General features: G+C 44.4%; 1 protein-coding gene across 2 annotated transcripts; it reads right to left on the bottom strand.

The window, feature by feature from the left end:
- Window positions 1-4562: 4562 nt before the first annotated feature.
- Window positions 4563-16356, bottom strand: LOC108348301 (histocompatibility antigen 60b-like). 2 transcript variants are annotated; one of them, XM_039098357.2, is made up of 6 exons: window positions 16277-16356; window positions 15775-15905; window positions 11661-11891; window positions 11130-11396; window positions 9783-9991; window positions 4563-8360 (listed from the first exon to the last, which is right to left on the bottom strand). In XM_039098357.2, exons 2-6 carry the CDS (start codon window positions 15863-15865, stop codon window positions 8286-8288), a joined length of 873 nt encoding a protein of 290 aa, XP_038954285.1. In that variant the 5' UTR covers window positions 15866-15905; window positions 16277-16356; the 3' UTR covers window positions 4563-8285. The 2 variants fall into 2 exon arrangements, with proteins under 2 accessions (XP_038954285.1, XP_038954287.1); XM_039098359.2 differs by lacking the exon at window positions 11661-11891 and having other exon boundaries at window positions 4564-8360.
- Window positions 16357-17204: the final 848 nt, after the last annotated feature.

Genomic DNA, 17204 nt, shown 5'->3' on the forward strand with positions numbered 1-17204 from the left:
TTGGGCTCCGATGATGCCATGTAGTCTTGGTTTCTGTTGCTTGGGTTCCTGCGCTTGCCTCTCGCCATCAGATTATCTCTAGTGTTATTTTGTTCTGCTATTTCTGACAGTGACTAGACTGTCCTATAAGCCTGTGTGTCAGGAGTGCTGTAGACCTGTTTTCCTGTTTTCTTTCAGCCAGTTATGGGGACAGAGTGTTCTGCTTTCGGGCGTGTAGTTTTTCCTCTCTACAGGTCTTCAGCTGTTCCTGTGGGCCTGTGTCTTGAGTTAACCAGGCAGGTCACTTGCAGCAGAAAAGTTGGTCTTACCTGTGGTCCCGAGGCTCAAGTTTGCTCATGGGGTGCTGCCCACGAGCTCTCTGCGGCGGCGGCAACCAGGAAGATATGTGCCGCCCTTTCCGGGAGCTTCCGTGCACTAGGGTTCCAGATGGCGTTTGGTGTTTTCCTCTGGCGTCCGAGATGTGTGTGCAGAGTGCAGTCTCTTCTGGTTTCCCAGGCGTGTCTGCCTCTCTGTAGGTTTAGCTCTCCCTCCCACGGGATTTGGGTGCAGAGAACTGTTTATCCGGCCTGTTTCCTTCAGGTTCCAGCGGTGTCTCAGGCGCAGGGGTCCTGCCGCTCCTGGGCCCTCCCCTACGGGAACCCAGAGGCCTTATACAGTTTCCTCTTGGGCCAGGGATGTGGGCAGGGGTGGGCAGTGTTGGTGGTCTCCTCTGCTCTGCAGCCTCAGGAGTGCCCACCTGACCAGGCGGTGAGGTCTCTCTCCCACGGTGTTTGGGAGCAGAGAGCTGCTGCGGGCGGGATCCGCGGGTGAGATGACTTTCTTTAAGGTTCTCCTACCTCTGCTTTCATATGTGTGTGTGTGTGTGTGTGTGTGTATCTGTGCAGGGACCAAGCCCATACACAGTTCTGCTGAGCAGCCAGCAGTGCGACGGTGAGTTCATGGCTGGAGAACAGCATTTCACATCATTCCACCCCATCTTGCTCTCACATCCTTTCTTCTGACTCCTATGCCATGACTCTTGACTCTTGGGTGGGTTTATATACTGTTTGATTTAAGTAATATTTTGCCCATGCTTTGGACTCATGCCCATGAGGCAAATCATGGGTGACTTTGTTGGAAAACTCTCTTCCTGACTTCCTCCTTTTCCTCTGTTCCCTGTGGTGGTGGTTGGAGCAGTCATGGACATCTAAAGATTTCTGTCTGGAGACTTTTCAGGGAGATCCAGTGGCCTCCATGTTGGAGTTTGAACCTCCTCAATCTGTCAAGGGTCGAGATGTATCATGATGTAAGCCAAAGACTGACTGCCAGACTTCTGTGGAAGACTTATGGGCTAATGTTTCATTTCTCATGGACTCTAGCAGTGAAGGGGGAGCAAAATTCATTTCCAGAATCCTGAAACACAATGTGGGAATCTCCTCATCCTCCCTCTGGACTGACATTTGTGTCCACCACGTTGATTTCTCAACAGACACCCTGATGCAAGGAACTCTAGGTGATCAGGGTTTTGCTCTCTGCTGCACAGTGAGTCCCCTCTGGGTAGGATTACTAATGTTATCATGAAACACCATGCCACAAAGAGTGTTAGGATTAAACTCTAGCTTCTGTCACCGTGACAATTAAAATTATTAGCACAACTGAGTCCTTATCCCCTTGATGTACAAAAACAACACAATAATTTATTTTTATTACTTTATTTATTTATTCATTTTATTTATTTTAATCAAAATCTGTCTCATTTATCGAAAACATGGCACATTCATGTAATACCACAAAACAAAACACAAATAACATAAAAACTCCCATGTTCTCTCTCAATTCATATACTTTAAAAGTTCAATCTATAAGAATAAATATTTTTAAAAATGAAAATTATCTCTTAAAAGTTAAGTCTCTAACTGCAGCCTTACATTAAAAAAATTAAGTTAGTATCTTTTTATTTCACAAGGAAAGAGCCAGAGCACTATTGCAATACAAACACAGCAAAACCCGTCTCCACTGATAAACAACTCAGGATTCAACGTCTGGGATCCACTCACAGTCTTCCAGATCCTCCAATTGTCTTGGGTTTTTCTCCAGCTCTGGCCCCACATAGCATACAGCTGGTCTCCTAGGCTCCAGATGTCTTCCCTACCCTGCTGAGGCAGGTCTTCTGCTCATCACATGGTACTGGCATCTTCAAAACACTGGTGTCTCTTGCTGCAACTGGACTGCGCTCTCACCTACAGCCCTCCAGGGCTCTTTCACGATGCCTCAGCTTCTCTTCTTTATTCCTTCATCTTGGGGCTTTGACTGCTCCAGAGGCTTCACCCTTGCCAGTTTCCTCTCCTGTGTTTTTACAATGCTGAGCCTCTGCTGCTCCGTGTGACCCCTTCATGCCTCAAACCATATCACTTGGGAGACTATTACACAGTAACAGATTCTGCTGCCAGCACAAGGTAACTCCTAGGCCCTGTCTGGAGCAAAGCTTCTGTGTGCTGACTCTTAGGAAACCCTTCATGGAATTCCCCTCAATGATCTTGATCTCTTTTTAATCACTGTTGAGTTGATGCTTCAGGCTCAGGTAAGAGCACTCATTGTCCCAATAAAGCAAAAGATTACTGTACTCTTCTGATTTCTTACTAAGTGCAGCACATTCTTCAGCTCCGGCTGTCCAGACACAACAGATTTTTTGTACAAATGTTTTGGTAGAGGAATTTTTGCTTCCCTCTTAAACTTCACAAGCCAGATCTCATCATATGAGCTGTGTCCAAAAGACTTCTCCCTCAACCTATTACAGGACAGCAGCTCCCTGAGCTCTCAACACTCAGGGACTTTTTGGCTAAAAGTTTCAATGTTCTTCCACAATTCTGCCCCACAATATGTCATCATGTCTGTGGCGGCAACACCCAACAATGCTGAACCAATTTCTGTCCTAGTTGGGGTTGCTATTGCTCTGATGAAACACCGTGACCAATGCAAGTTAGGATGGAAAGGTTTGTTTGACTTAGATTTCCGTATCATCATCTATCACTGAAGGAAGTCAGGACAGGACCTCAAGCAGAAACTGAAACAAGAGGCCATGGATGAGGGTCTGGGTGACGTTTATTTCTTGCTGCCCTGTGATCACTCATACTGCTTTCTTTTTTTTTCCCTTTTATTCGGAGCTGGGGACTGAACCCAGAGCCTTGCGCTTGCTAGGCAAGCACTCTATCGCTGAGCTAAATCCCCAACCCTGCATACTGCTTTCTTATAAAACCCGTGACCACCATTCAAGAGTGCGGGCCTGACCAACAATATGCTGGGCCCTTCCACAAGACTCATTAAACTAATAAATGCCCTATACTATTGGCTAAAACTCAATATTATAACAGCAGTTTTTTCACTAGACACTCCCTCAGCTCTAATCAGTCCATCTTGTGTGCAATTGACATTAAACTCACCGCTACACTCTTAGAGCTGACTTGTTGTCAGTTTCAAGTTGCAAGTGTCCAGAATACGTGCTTGATGCCAATCTGCCACTCCATCTGCTCAGTTCATCTCTGCAATGAAGTTGAGGGTCAGCACTGTGGTCCAGGAGGGTTCTTCTCCTGGGAGGGCACTTTCAGGTTAAGTATTGCATCTTGGATTGAACCAACTCTGTCTGTTGGCTACACTGCCTTCTAACTCAGCACAGGATTTATCCTAAAAAACTGGCTAGATTTGAAGTTGAGACTATCCTACAGAAAACACGTATGTCTTTTGTAACACAGTTTTTCTTTAGGACCCGTTCTCAAACGGAGAGCACTGGCTTGCTGATGGCACATCAGCTGTATCTGCAATCTGGTGATGATTCAGACCAGCATTCTGTAATCCTTATAGCTAAGCCTTCATGACTGTGTGACAGGATGCTCAGGTGTATACCCCAGCAGATCCTCCCACTAAACCTTGCTCAAACTCTGGCTTGTCACAAACCCAGTCTCCACCCTCTGAGCTCCCTTTGTTTTTCCTCTCTCCCCTTCCCTCCCTCTCAACCTCAGAATACTAGGCCGCCTCATACACTCCTTCCCTTGCTTAGATGTAGGCATTCCCCTGCAGAACATTGTACAGGAATTTATGGGACAGTTAGAAACTGTCCTTCCTCCTTCAAACAACTCCTGCCAAATGAAGCTTCTGTCTCCAACCCAAGTTACCCTAAGAGGCTTCACTTCATTCCTTGGCTCCACTGTGCCCCTTTTCAAGGTTCTGCATGACCTATGGGCCCAAGTCCCCCATCTTCCACCTTATCCATACTCAGGGTGCACTCTAATATATCTAATCATGCTATATGGTCTTCATGTTTCCTACTACACTGCCGAGAGTTGCTTCCATGTGTAAAAACGGAAAACCATCCCTCAAATGGGTAAAAGGTACTCTTTTTCTGGAGACAAAATTAAAAGATCATGGCCAACCTATCAGGGTGACCACAGATTTAGGTTACCCTCAATTTTATCTGCCAACAATTTTATAAACTTTATATAGTAAGAAACATGGAAGTCACAAATCAATTATCTTTAAAGTACATAGGTGGGAATATCTGAGGCCCACAGTCAGAGTCCTAGTCATACTATAACATGTCTGTCTGATAAAATTCTTAGCTACTACATTGGTAAAATCTTGAGGGTCATTCATAAATTCTAAGGCTGTATCTAATAGCCACAAGGGACCTAAGCAGACTAAAGGTGGCCGAAGACAATATAACTTGGGACCTGTGGCATTCCAGCATTTCACATCTTTGAGGATGACTTAGTTGACTAACTTGTGTATGTCGACATTTTTCTGTGAACTCCTATTCACATATGGAATCTAGTGTGTGTGTGTGTGTGTGTGTGTGTGTGTGTGTGTGTGTGTGTGCGTGTGTGTGTGTGTGTTGTTTTGTGGTGTGGCAGAGTTGACCCCTGAGTATGTGATTTGAAGTATCTGTTTTCTGCCTTCAAATAGATGGTATGTGGAAATGTTTACATGATATAATGTCCTTCCCCCAAAGTGTTTAATGAAAATTGACTGATAAAAAAGCTAGAGAATATACAAACTTAATTCACTTTTTTTAATTCATCAAATGCAAGCAAATTTGACACATTACATAATTTAAATTTGTGGGGAAAACAGGAAATATTGCATTATACAACCACCACATATATGTCACCAGGGTATTGAAGCTGGGTGTGAAAAGGCACATTAACCAACGACAGTGTGAGACTTGATAATGTTGTGCATCTAAACCTATTTTGCAAAGCACAAAGCATGGACTGGTTTTCTGTGTGCAGAGTTTTAAACCTTCCAGAAAAAGAAGAAGCCAAAATTACAACAGGATTTAATCCGAGGCCCTTATATCAGGTTATGAAGCCCTTATTTCTCCATTTCTGGGATTTCTGCTGCTTGTCAGTTTCTATTGTCATACTTCCTGCCTGTCTTGAAACCAAAAAAAAGGTAGTTGCCCCTTTGATCACTGTGGGTTACAATTATTTATTCCTGCTCACAGCCTATTTCTGGTTTTAACTCTTTGGTGACTTTGTCTGGTCTCACTTAACCCTCCAGTATGATGTCTATGGTCTAGATTAGAAGTCACTGTGATGGAGTTAGTGCTGTGGCAGGATGAGCCATCACTACCATCTACACCGACACCTACAGTAAGCACCGAGGACCACTTGAACTCTGAGTGATGTCAACATCATGTAACAATCACCCTTCCCCTCTCCTAAATGTAGGGTTATCCTTCATAAGTTTTATGGTCGTATGAACCCAGGAGAGTTCAACAACCCCAGACCGGGCTCGCAATGTACCATTCTCAGCAATACGCCCCTTCCAAAAGGAAGCATTTGTATCATCCATTGATGACATGATCTGCCCAGCTTTCAGGACAGCAATGCAGATGCAAAGAGTTCTCCCGTCAAAAGTAAAATCATAACATCCTCTTTTAATAACCAGAGTCTAATGCTTAGATTCTGACTCAGTTTCTCATGATACCTCACACAACGAGAGGGTGAATCCTACCCAACCCTAGAACCAAAGGCCAGTAGTTGAACGATAGTCTATGAAAATTATTACCAAAGAAATTATCAGCTGTTTGCCTCTTATAAAAAGGCCAGGTAATGTTGCATAACTAGTATATAAAACACCCATTCCCTCTCTGGAGAATTGCCTCTGGAGAAGTCTCTAGCTGTGTTTGTGTCCACAGTGTCTATCATTTTCTCATGTGTATATACACATGTGGGCATGCTCGGTCATATACTCACGGAGACTACACTTTACCTCTGGATGTCACTTCTCAGAATGCCATGGATGCAATGTACTGTGTTTTGAGTCAGTCCTACTGGAACTCACCAATTCAACTACACTGGCTGAGGAGGAAGCCCCAGAGATGCACGTCTCTCTTGCTGTCCCCTGCACAGTGATTAGAAGCATGTGCCACCACAGTGTGCATGGGTTCTGAGGAGAAAAGTCAGGTCCTCATACATGGAAAGAGCAGGGACTGTATGACTGAGTTCGCTCTTTGTCCCTTGTTCCTTACTAAAATGTATATAGAATTTTCAGTCACTGAATGTGACACTGTTATGCCTATTCCATGGCCCCTGGTAGTTCCTGGCATGTCAGTGCACTCTAGCCTAGGACGGTTATAGTCGTGTGTTCGTACTCCAGTCTATGGTCCTATGTGTCCCTAGAGGCGTCACTGTTTGAGGATTTAACATCCCATTGTCTGTCATTCATCTTCCTTATGGATGTCAGCATTTCCCTTTGCTTTCTTTCACACAGTATAAATTCGAAGTAGAGTACACTGATATGCCCATCATATACATTAATTATCGTTGATGTGTGATCTGAGGTTTGCTTACTTCCTTTTCCACTTTGTTTTTTATTTTTGCTGACACACCCCTCTTGAGAGGCTGAGGGAATGCACCTCTGTTCTTAAACAGAGATCAGATCTCACGCTGCACAGTGTGAGGTTTCACAGTGCTGTGAGGCAGGCACTGGGTCAGGGGAGCAAGCATAGTCCCTGTTGACGAGGGTTTCAAAGGGATGATGAATTTCTTTGAGCATTTCATTTGTTTGAAAATGTTGGGTATTCCTAATTTCTCTCCCAATGGACAGTTTACTCATTAATTGGTTAAAGTATTATGAATGAAATCCGGAATAAGTGAGTTATGCTAGGAAAACAGGTACTCGCATCTATGTCTTAATTTACCAGCTCCATCCAATTCGCTGACTGTAATTGCCAAGACGTCCTAATTATCTTTGACAAATGGCTCCTGGCCAACCTGGGCTTTTTGACTACAGAGAAAATTACTAATATAAACTCTCAGATCACACATTGAACACCACACAGTTATCTTATGGACTTAGATCACAGAATGGCTGCAGAAGAGTGAACAATTAGCCATTAGAGTGTAAAGTGACCAGACAGGAGGCAGAGACAGAGGGATAACAGACACACAGACAGACTCAATGCAGGAGGTTAGAGGAGCTGTGAAGGGAGCTCATGGAGAGCTGCAGGGCTGCACCAGGCCTCAACACTGAGTGAACTACACAGGTGAGGTGCAGGACTGAGGATCCAGCAGGTGAGATGCAGACCCACATTAGCATGAGCAGCAGATGAGCTGTGAGACAGTGATTCAAGGAGGAGACATTAGCAGTGTGGGTGGAGCTGAGGGCTTAAGATGGCCAGGAGTTCTCTGTCTGCAGGTTCCCTGACACAAACAGCCAGGGGACAAGTTTGGGGTGACATAACTTTTGCAGGATCAGGTGGCCTCTTCAGGGCTCCAGGCGAGGGTGAGATAAATCCTCAGAGCCAGTTTCTGATGTGGTTTGAGATGCACTTGTGTGCACTGCTTCCCACCTATTTTGATAGCTGTGGAGGCGACATATTTTTACTTTGTGGAGTAAGGTAATTATCAGCCTCTGCACCAGAGAGGGAAATGGGTGGGCATGTGTCTCTGTGTAAAGTGAGGTGTCATGTCCTCCAATGTCTGCATTGCACTCAGGAGGGAGCCAACTGCAGCTTGTAAAATGGAGTCACCCAGGGCAAGTCCTTGTTTTACGCAGTGAGGAGTAATTGAGAGCCATGCCGAGCTTCAGCTCTGCAGTGCTATCAGGTAAGTGTCAGACAGAAGAATATCAGAGCAAGAGTAAGTCATCACAGCAACAGCCTAGTGCACCCTGATGCCCTGGTTGGTGAGGCTCTGACAGCGATCAGTCTCCTGAGTTCCTACCAGTCTGGTTCAAAGTCAGCAGCAAGGTTTTCTGAGATGTCATCAGAAATATGTTCCTTTGCTGGAGAAGCCACAGAAATATGTTCAAGATTCCTCCAATACAGCTGGTGATGGGGACTGAAGTTCATACTGAAGAGGAAGGGGAGCAGCAGGAAGCACCTAGGACAAAAGGGGTGTGGCTTAGAGTGTGAGCCTGGGCATCAGCTGCAGCCCCCACTCTACTCCCCGATATCACAGACCACGGAACCAGTTACCCAATCCTTCTCTCTTTCACTTTTCCTTCTAGAACTTTCTGCCACTGTGAGCTCCACTATGATAAGACTTCAGATATTTCTGGAGTTGTAAGTGTAGTGAAACAAAGATAGTAAATAAAACAAAATAAAAAGAAATATGAAAAACTCAGCAAATATGAAAGGTCTGCAAAATATAGCAGAGATTTTGTATTTGCTCGTCTTTTTAATTTCACGTTAGATGTTGAAAAAGCTTCACTTTATCCCCCAAGCTGGACTTCAGCTTAGTGCACAATCTACTGCATTCCTGGATTCTTGTGGCAATCCTCCTGTCTCAGCTTTCCAGATATGGGAATTGTAAGACTGACCAAATATATACATTTGAGGTAAAAATTTTCAGACAACATGTTATTCAAAAATAATTATATTGACTTAAATATGGGATGTCACCTGATGTTAGATGTAAATCTTTTACCTCCATATGCCTATAGGGAAAATATTTTAGATCATATTCGAATAATTAGAACATCGGAATCTTCATCACAATCCTGTACATCAGCTCTAGACTGTGTGGCAAAGGCTAACAACAACAGTGGTGGACACTCGGTTCACATTAACTGCATAAACACAGGTGACTTCAACTTCAGAGGACAGAGACATTGGAATCATGGTACCACGTGCACTGAACTGTGGCTAAGTAGAGTGGCCAAGTTAAATAAATGAATGGGTTTTATTGTTCTCTTTGTTCTTAATACAGATGTAACCAAGCAGCCCAGGTTGGCCTTGAACTTGGTGACCTCTTCGTGGGCCTCCTGAGTGCAGGGATTACAGGTCTGTCCCACAATGTCAACTCCTTAAAAGATCTGCTCATTGGGATCCTTCTGTCTTAAATGGTGGCCTAAGCTAGGAGCTATTAAGGTATAGACTTGGCCCTACTCATTAGAATTATTGTGTGATGTTGGATCATGTCATCCACAGAAAGCAAACAGACTTTACTCACAGTCTTGAGAGAACCATTTCTTGGATATGAGGAGAAATCCCCTCATTTCCATTTTCCTTGAATCTTATTTGGATCCATGGATTCCCTGTTCCCTCAGCAGGACTTTACTGTTTCATCCTCCTCTGACTGCAGAGTTAAACTGACTCTGTTGCCTCCTGTACCCAACCATCATCATCTCCAACATTACCGTGGAGTGAGGGCTGAAGATTAAGCTGAGACTTCATTCTAACAGACAGAGAGACACTGAAATAGCTAGTGGCTTGGATTAAACAAACCACTGGGACCTGTCTCCAAAGTTCTTACCTGATTTATAAACCAAGAAGAAGAGTGAGAACACAGCCCTTCCCTTACCTTTTTTTTTTCCATAGAAACCACGATCAATGCAAGGAAGATTGCTGTAAACTCAAATACAATTAGATAATCAGTCGTAGATGTAGGTTGGGTGCTATTCCCTGTAGATGGACTCTGGTTGGAAGACATGGCTGGGGTGCTATTCCCTGTAGATGGACTCTGGGTGGTAGATGTAGGTTGGGTGGTATCTGGTGCCTTTATTGTCGATCCTAAAAAAGAAAAATCAGAAAATATACGAATGAAGCTAAAAACACACCTCGATCAGCAACTTCTCTCTGTGCAGCCCAGGGACTTCAAATGCAGTAACTATTTTCCCAAACCCTGGATATAAAGATGAGTAGAATGTGTATGTAAAGTGTCCTTACAGAGTTTGTTTCTCTATCAAAGAAAGCAAATGTCTACTGAAACATCAAACAATGTGACATTTTTCTTGTGGTTAGAACTTTTTGGTTGATGGCATAATTAGGGGTGTTTAATTGTGCCGAGAAAAATAATGAAACCTTCAAAAGTGATGTTAAAACTGGTGGGAAGGCAGCTATACTGAAGCAAGAAAAGGCTGGAAGTTTATAGTGATGCACACAGACTTGGGGCTCACTGGCAGGCCATTTAGAGCCTGGGCCACTGCTTAACAGGGAAGGAGAAACATTGAGAGGTGTAGTGGATGGGCCTGAAGCTGCTTGTATTCTTATGCTAATTTGAGCCCCTAAAACTGATTAATTGCATTCTACCCCCAGGTAATTGTGATCTATAAATAAAGATAACAGCAACCAATAGCTGGGCAGAAGAGACATAGATGGGGTTGAGGTTTTGAGGACTTAGAAGAGACAGGATCACTAGGAGGACGAAAAACGAAGAAGCTACCATGGACTAGAGGAAAGCGCAGGAGGGAGCAAGGAGAAGCATCCATGGGATAATGGTCAAAAGAGCATGCACAATTGGAGACCAGAAGGAACATGGTAAATAGTAAACAATAGGTCAGGATTATCGATACGAAGCAGATTCTAACAGCCTGGAGGGTAGGCAGCTGCCCAGCTATTGTACTACATGAGGGTTGTTAAAATGATAAAGCCTTTCAGTGTGTCTCTGTCTGAAAAATGTTATGATTAAGTCAGAGTAGAAGACCCAGGCCAGGATTTAAATTTCCTACTACAGGGAGGTGAGATGGGGAACAGAAATCCTAGTGGCCATCACTGACTCCCTACAGAGGAAGACCACCTGAAATGACTCAGGCAGACTATCAAACTTTCCATTGTGCACACATGCTTACATGTATATATGGAAGTCACTAGAATTTTCATACCCCCCCCATGTGGATGCTTCCTTGTTGTCATCTAATTAACTACTTACTTGTCAATTCTCTGGAGTCTGTCAACAATTTCTTGAGGCACAGACTGAAATCTCCCGTGGAGAGGAACTTGAGACTTTGGAATAGTTCCCTGTTATTCTCCCATTGACTCATGGTCTTGATAGCATTAGGCTGATTTTCTCTCCAGGTCATATTTTTTGGATAAAAGTAGAAGGGATACTGTCTATCAATCATGAAGGCCCAGCATCCATCCATGAATTCTCCTTGATTATATTGAGATTGTACAGTGACCCGCAAGGTGTGATTACCTGCAAATGACACCCAACACCATCATCTTCCACCCTTTATAGAATCATCCTCACTCAGTGATCCAGTCACTCTCTGCATGCTTAGGGTCTGTATACTTTCCTCCTTGGTTTGCTGTTTCTCACACATTGGGTACCATGTATCTCAAGGTTGGGTCAATATTCAGCTCTTACATGCAGAAACATCCGCAACCCCTTCCTGCATACGCTCTGTTCTTCCTCTTTCTTATTTATAGCCTCTGTCTTTGCATTCTGTCTCATACTCACCCTTGGATTCGAATAGCCCTGACTCCAGCTTCATCATTTCATAAAAACTGTAACTCAGGCATTGGTTCAAATCATTGCACAGCTTAGTAGCATTTCCCTTCTTTTCAGTTTTACACACAGGTGAGTTCTGCCTTACATCGTCAAAACAAAGGACAGTCATTCCATTCACTGAGCATTGTCCAAGTGAGACTTTATACTGGACAGTGAAGTTACAACTTAGAGAGTCTGTACCTGTGAGAGAAACAGGCAGGTGAGGTCCAAAGTGGGGCAAGGGTCCATAGAAGTCACAGTTTTCTTGCACTCAGAATCTCTCTGATGGATCAGGAGGAGAAGCCTCTAATCAAGAAGTCCAGCAGCTTCTGGATCTTAATTCTACCCCATATTTAACTGTTATTATTCCTCAAAGGTGTTTATGTCACCAAGGTGATTTGTCTTGGAAGTAATTTTAGTGACTATTATCAGGTAGTAAAGAATAAAATATGTCAGATAGCATCCATGTTCCTGGGATGAAAATCTATCTGAGCACACAGGGGTAAGGGAAGCATCATAGTACACATGGAAATTCGACATGGAGCCTGATGTTGAGGGAAGCTCCTGAAGCAATGTACAAGTTTATCTTGGAGAGGGGATCTGCCAGCTGTGAGCTCAGGGCTCATCCCTGCTCCCACTGGGCTCTGTCACACAGCACTGTTGGTCACCAGGTCTCAGCTTCTCCCACATTAAACCACACACCTAATCCACTTGCAAGGAGGGATCTGAACCCTCCAGTGTAGGGGAATGTCAGGGCAGGTAGGCAGGAAGGGGTGGGAAGTTGGGGAGGGTGAATACCCTCATAAAATAAAGGGAAGGTGGGATGAAATAGGGGGTTTAGGGACTAGGATATGGGAAAGCATTTGAAATGTAAATTTAAAAATACCCAATAAAAATATATCTAACATAAAAAAGAAATCTAAATAAAAATATCCAATAAAAAACAAAATCCACTTCGAAGTTTAATTAAAGGAATCTGTTTTGCTAATTGAGGAGCTGTGAATAATGAAGGTGACTTAAAGAAAGCATTCCTGCCTTCAAATATTTGCATCAATAAAAGATGATGATGATGATGGTGGTGATGATGATGATGGTGATGATGAAGGTGATGAGGAGGAGGGTATGGAGGAGCAGGAGGGCAGCAAGTTGTCTTAGAATGGTATTAACAGCAAACTTTTAGTAAGAACAACGTTTTGATAATGTCTTACAAAAATACCACAGTAATGCTGATTACACAAGGCCTCTAACATGCTTGGGATTCACAAAGTAGATTGAAAGTCTTGCCAGGGACTCAGATCTTACTTATTTTTATTTTATGTGTATCAATATTTGCCTGTGTTTCTATGTACCATGTGCATGCAGTGTCTGTGAAAGCCTACAGGAGCCAAAGATCTTCAGAGAGCAACGAAGTTATAGAGAGTTGCCTCTGCCTTGCTAGTCCTGACAATGAAAGCACACAGCACCATGCCCAGCCCTTTTACAGGAGGTCCAATGATCAGCTCAGGTTCTCATGGTTGGGAAGCACACAGTTTAAACTCAGCCTTCTCCTCATGCTTTGGACACAGGACTTTTAGTCATCAGCAAACCACCAGAATTCTCTGGAGCTAATGCCCAGGTGTCATAGAAATGTCTGGCAGGAATCTGTTGAGAGGCTAGTCCGTACTACATGTAAAACAGAATCTAGAACCGCTAAAACTTGTACTGAAGTGTGTGTAATAAGACTCAAAGAAGTGCACATGTCAAGAGAGATGAGTAATGAAATCAGTAGTATGGCTTTGTTGTAGCCAAAGAAGAGGAAGTGGGTCACTGGAGCTAGCCTGAAGTTTGAAAAACCAGTTCGTAACCCAGAGTCTCTGTCTTCTGTGGCATTTAGGTAAGGATGTAGAACTCTCAGCTACCATATATTCCTGTGTGCTGCCATGCTCCCCAACCTGAGAAAAAAGAAATGGTCCTGACCAATGGTATGCAAGCCCCAATAAAATGGTCACTGTGCCTTAGTCAGGACACTGACTGTCTTTGTTAAGGTTTTACTGCTGTGAACAGACACCACGACCAAGGCAACTTTATAAAGGACAACATGTAGTTGGAGCTGGCTTATAGGTTCAGATGTTCAGTCTATTATATCAAGGTAGTTGTATGGCAGCATCCAGTCAGGCACAGTGCAGGAGATCCTGAGAGGTTTACATCTTTACCCAAAATAAGTGAGGAGCAGACTGTCCTAAGGCAGCTAGGAGAAGGGTCTCACAGCCCGCCCCCTCAGTGACACACTTCCTCCAAACAGGTCATACCTGCTGCAACAATGCCAAAGTCCTAAAAGTGCCATCTCCTAGGCCAAACATATTCAAACCACCACACTACCAAGATAAAAGTAGGTACCAGGGAGTGGGGTATAGCCGTGAGAAGCCTGACCAAGCTGCTCGTGGGCAGAATGTGGAATTTTGAACCTTGAATTAGCAAAGAAGTTGATCATTTTAGCGGAGTGTAATGGGCCATAGGAGCAAAACCATGGACAACAGTGATGCCTTGAAAAATGTAGATAATAACAACCTAGTATTGGTTTCAGAGGAAAAGTGTCCTAGAAAATGACCTTGTAATATTGTTTCAAAGAATGTGTTTGCTTTGTGGCTCTGCCCTCCCATCCTGCACCACTATCACAACCCCCAGGAACATATGCCTAAGGCAAAATTAAAGAGTTTAGGATTAATGGCTTTGGCAGAAGATATTTCAACACATCCTGTCTTGTGGTTGTTAGAAGTTACTCTTATGCGGAATGAAAAGTAGAAAGCTGGGAAAGGAAAAATACAAAAGGTATAGTTTGAGGAGAAAAGGAGAACCAGAAAGTGTAATGAAGAAAATCCATTATAGATGAATGGGTCCTCCCCAAAAATCCTCTGTCAACTATGTAAAGCCAGACCAGTGAGGTTAGATAGATGACACAGAGGATGGGGCACTGGTTGCTCTTGACAAAGATCTAGATTTATTCCCTGAAACCACGTGGTTGTTCACAACTGCCTGTAACTCTATTTTAGGCTGGGGGTCCTATGCCCTGTTGTAGTTTCCAAGGGCAAGAAGCAAACACATTGTACACATGCATAATGAAGTTAAGATATTATGCATATAAAATCAAAATATACCTAAAACAATTTAAAAGTGAGCCAGCTCAAAGACAGACCCAGATTGACTTCCTAGGAGGGTCAATCAGGTCACAACAAGTAGAGACCACTGATTGCCCCAGGAAGTGCAGTGATTATTTCTCTCTAGCTTCATTATTGCCCTGTCACTCAGGAACAATACCTCGGTGCTACTGTGAATGTGTATAGTGTTAGTTTAAAGAAAACTCTCAGAGCTTAAGAAGTAGGAAGACAAAGTATAATTGTTTCTCTCCTACATAGAACAGGGAACAAAACAATAACAGGAGGCAGAGGGAGGGAGGGGTCTGGGAGAGAGAGCAGAGAGGGAAGGAAAAGGGTGAGCAGGAGCAGGCAATGGAAGGGACAGGAGAGAAGTACAGAGGGTCAGGAAATTGAGTAGACACGTGGAGCAGTGGAGGATGGGGAACTAGGTGTAGCCACTAGAAAGTCCCAGACTCCAGGGAAGCAAGAGGCTCCCAGGACCAAATGGTCATGACTTTAGCCGAAATATCCAACAAAGGGGAGATACAACCTGTAGTGACCACCACCAGTAGAGAAGCATGGCCCCCAGTTGATGGGTGGGGCCACCCACACATCTCAAAACATTTAACCCAGAAATGTTCCCAGCATAGCCAGCCTGGAGATTGGTTTTAGGCTCCCTGCAGACCCCAATGGTGCTGAGGGCATTACCAGATTTTGCCTTCTGCCTGATGTGCTATTCATCCATGTAGCTTGTCCCACACCCTCCACACCATAACTTTTTCCTGACTTCTTCAAACCAGTGAAGGCTGGGTGGAGTGGAGCTAGGGAGAGCCCAAGGCCCCTAGTCCTTGAAGGAGAGAAAGAGAAGCCCTGTAGCTTCCCTCCTCATAACCCAGTTGTGAGCTTCCTGACTTAAACCAGGTCCATATTCTGTAACCCAACCCCACTCCATGCAGACCCTGAGAACTCACCATCTACCTGCATGGTGCCCAGAGAGTTCAGCAGAACCAAAAGGCTCAGAGTGAGAGAATGATTGCACTTGCTGGTTGCTCCCTTTGCCATGGCCCTTCCTGAGACCCTGCTGCCTATGGTGTGACTGGAGCTGCAGAGAGAATGAGAAAATCTGCTGTATTACCCCAACCACCACCCCTGCCTTCACCCCTCAACCCCTCCAAAAGCCCAGCACACAGAGGACACAGCTCAGAATAAATCCAGGCTGTGAATTCAGGACTTTTCCTGGTCCAGTCATGCAAGTTCCTAGTCCTTATCTAAGGAAATCCCTCCAGGGCCCTGTGGCTCTGATCATCCCTCCCAAGATCCATATCACTCCTGGGTGCCTGGAGGCCTTGACACTTTTTCAGGGCTCCCACACCCCACTCATCTCCCAGTCCCTTCATCTCACTCAGCAGTAACTGGGTCCTCAGAGTCCCTTGGGAACAGAGTAAAGAAACAGAATAAAATTGGTGCCTTCACCTTGATCAGATGCAGCCTGCCACCAGAGTCAGAGAAATTTATACCAGGCCAGTCCCTACCCAGGGAGGTGGCACGCCCATGCACACATGCAGTGTCACTCTGGGCGGTCCACATGAGATCATCAAAGTAGGTGGCCCTAAATATTGGCTGTACTGGTTTCCTGTGCTTCTCCTCTAGCTTGAGAACTTCCCTCAGTCTCCCTCAGGCTTCCGGCCTCCTCTCCCTCACTTCCTCTTTTCCTCTCCATCTCAGACTCATTCTTGCCCCTCCAGGTCCCTTCAGCATCATCCCCTGGCTCAGGTACAAGCTCTTTCCTGTCCCACTGCTTGTTGCTATTGTCTCTCCACTGATACTCCACTGATACCCCCCCTTCACGGCCTCATTTCCTTCCTTCTACTTTCTCTGTACTGAAGACAATTACTATCGTGTGGGGAAGGATGGTTGAGCATTTCCCCTTAGCTCTGTGACACTAGAACTTAAGAAAGTTCTGCAATCAAAAACTTTTTTCTAATTAAAGCATCTTCTGAGGGGTGAACAGATACCCAGAGATTAAGAGAACCTGCTGCTCTTTTCAGGTACCCAGACTGGGTTCCCAGCACTCACACAACAGCTCCCCTCCTCAGGTTTTCTTCTCTTTTGTTTGGTTTCTCTGTATAGCCCTGGCTGTTCTGGAACATTCTCTGTAGACCAAGGTGGCCTCAAAGTCACAGATTTCCTGCCTGTGCCTCTCGAGTGCTGGGATTAAAAGCTTATGCCACAATGTCTGGTTGATCAAAACCTTCTATAACTGTGGCTGCAGGGAGTTAGATTCACGTTTCTCTTCATTGTGGTCACTGCACAACCATAATGTGGTCACACACTGGTAAAACATTCATGTAAATGAGTCAAAAATGAATTGACCCTTTTCTTTCTGTTGTAGAACAGGCTT

The sequence above is a fragment of the Rattus norvegicus genome, chromosome 1 (genome assembly GCF_036323735.1).
Source record: "Rattus norvegicus strain BN/NHsdMcwi chromosome 1, GRCr8, whole genome shotgun sequence".
In the NCBI taxonomy this organism is placed as follows: Eukaryota; Metazoa; Chordata; class Mammalia; order Rodentia; family Muridae; genus Rattus; species Rattus norvegicus.

What these genes read in the sequence shown, in the direction of transcription:
- LOC108348301 (XM_039098357.2), bottom strand. Translation starts at nt 15,865, where the DNA reads ATGGCAAAGGGAGCAACCAGCAAGTGCAATCATTCTCTCACTCTGAGC. An exon ending in AGGGCTATTCGAATCCAAGG is followed by an intron (nt 11,397 to 11,660) that starts GTGAGTATGAGA and finishes TGTCATTTGCAG; the next exon opens with GTAATCACACCTTGCGGGTC. An exon ending in AGACTCCAGAGAATTGACAA is followed by an intron (nt 9,992 to 11,129) that starts GTAAGTAGTTAA and finishes TTTCTTTTTTAG; the next exon opens with GATCGACAATAAAGGCACCA.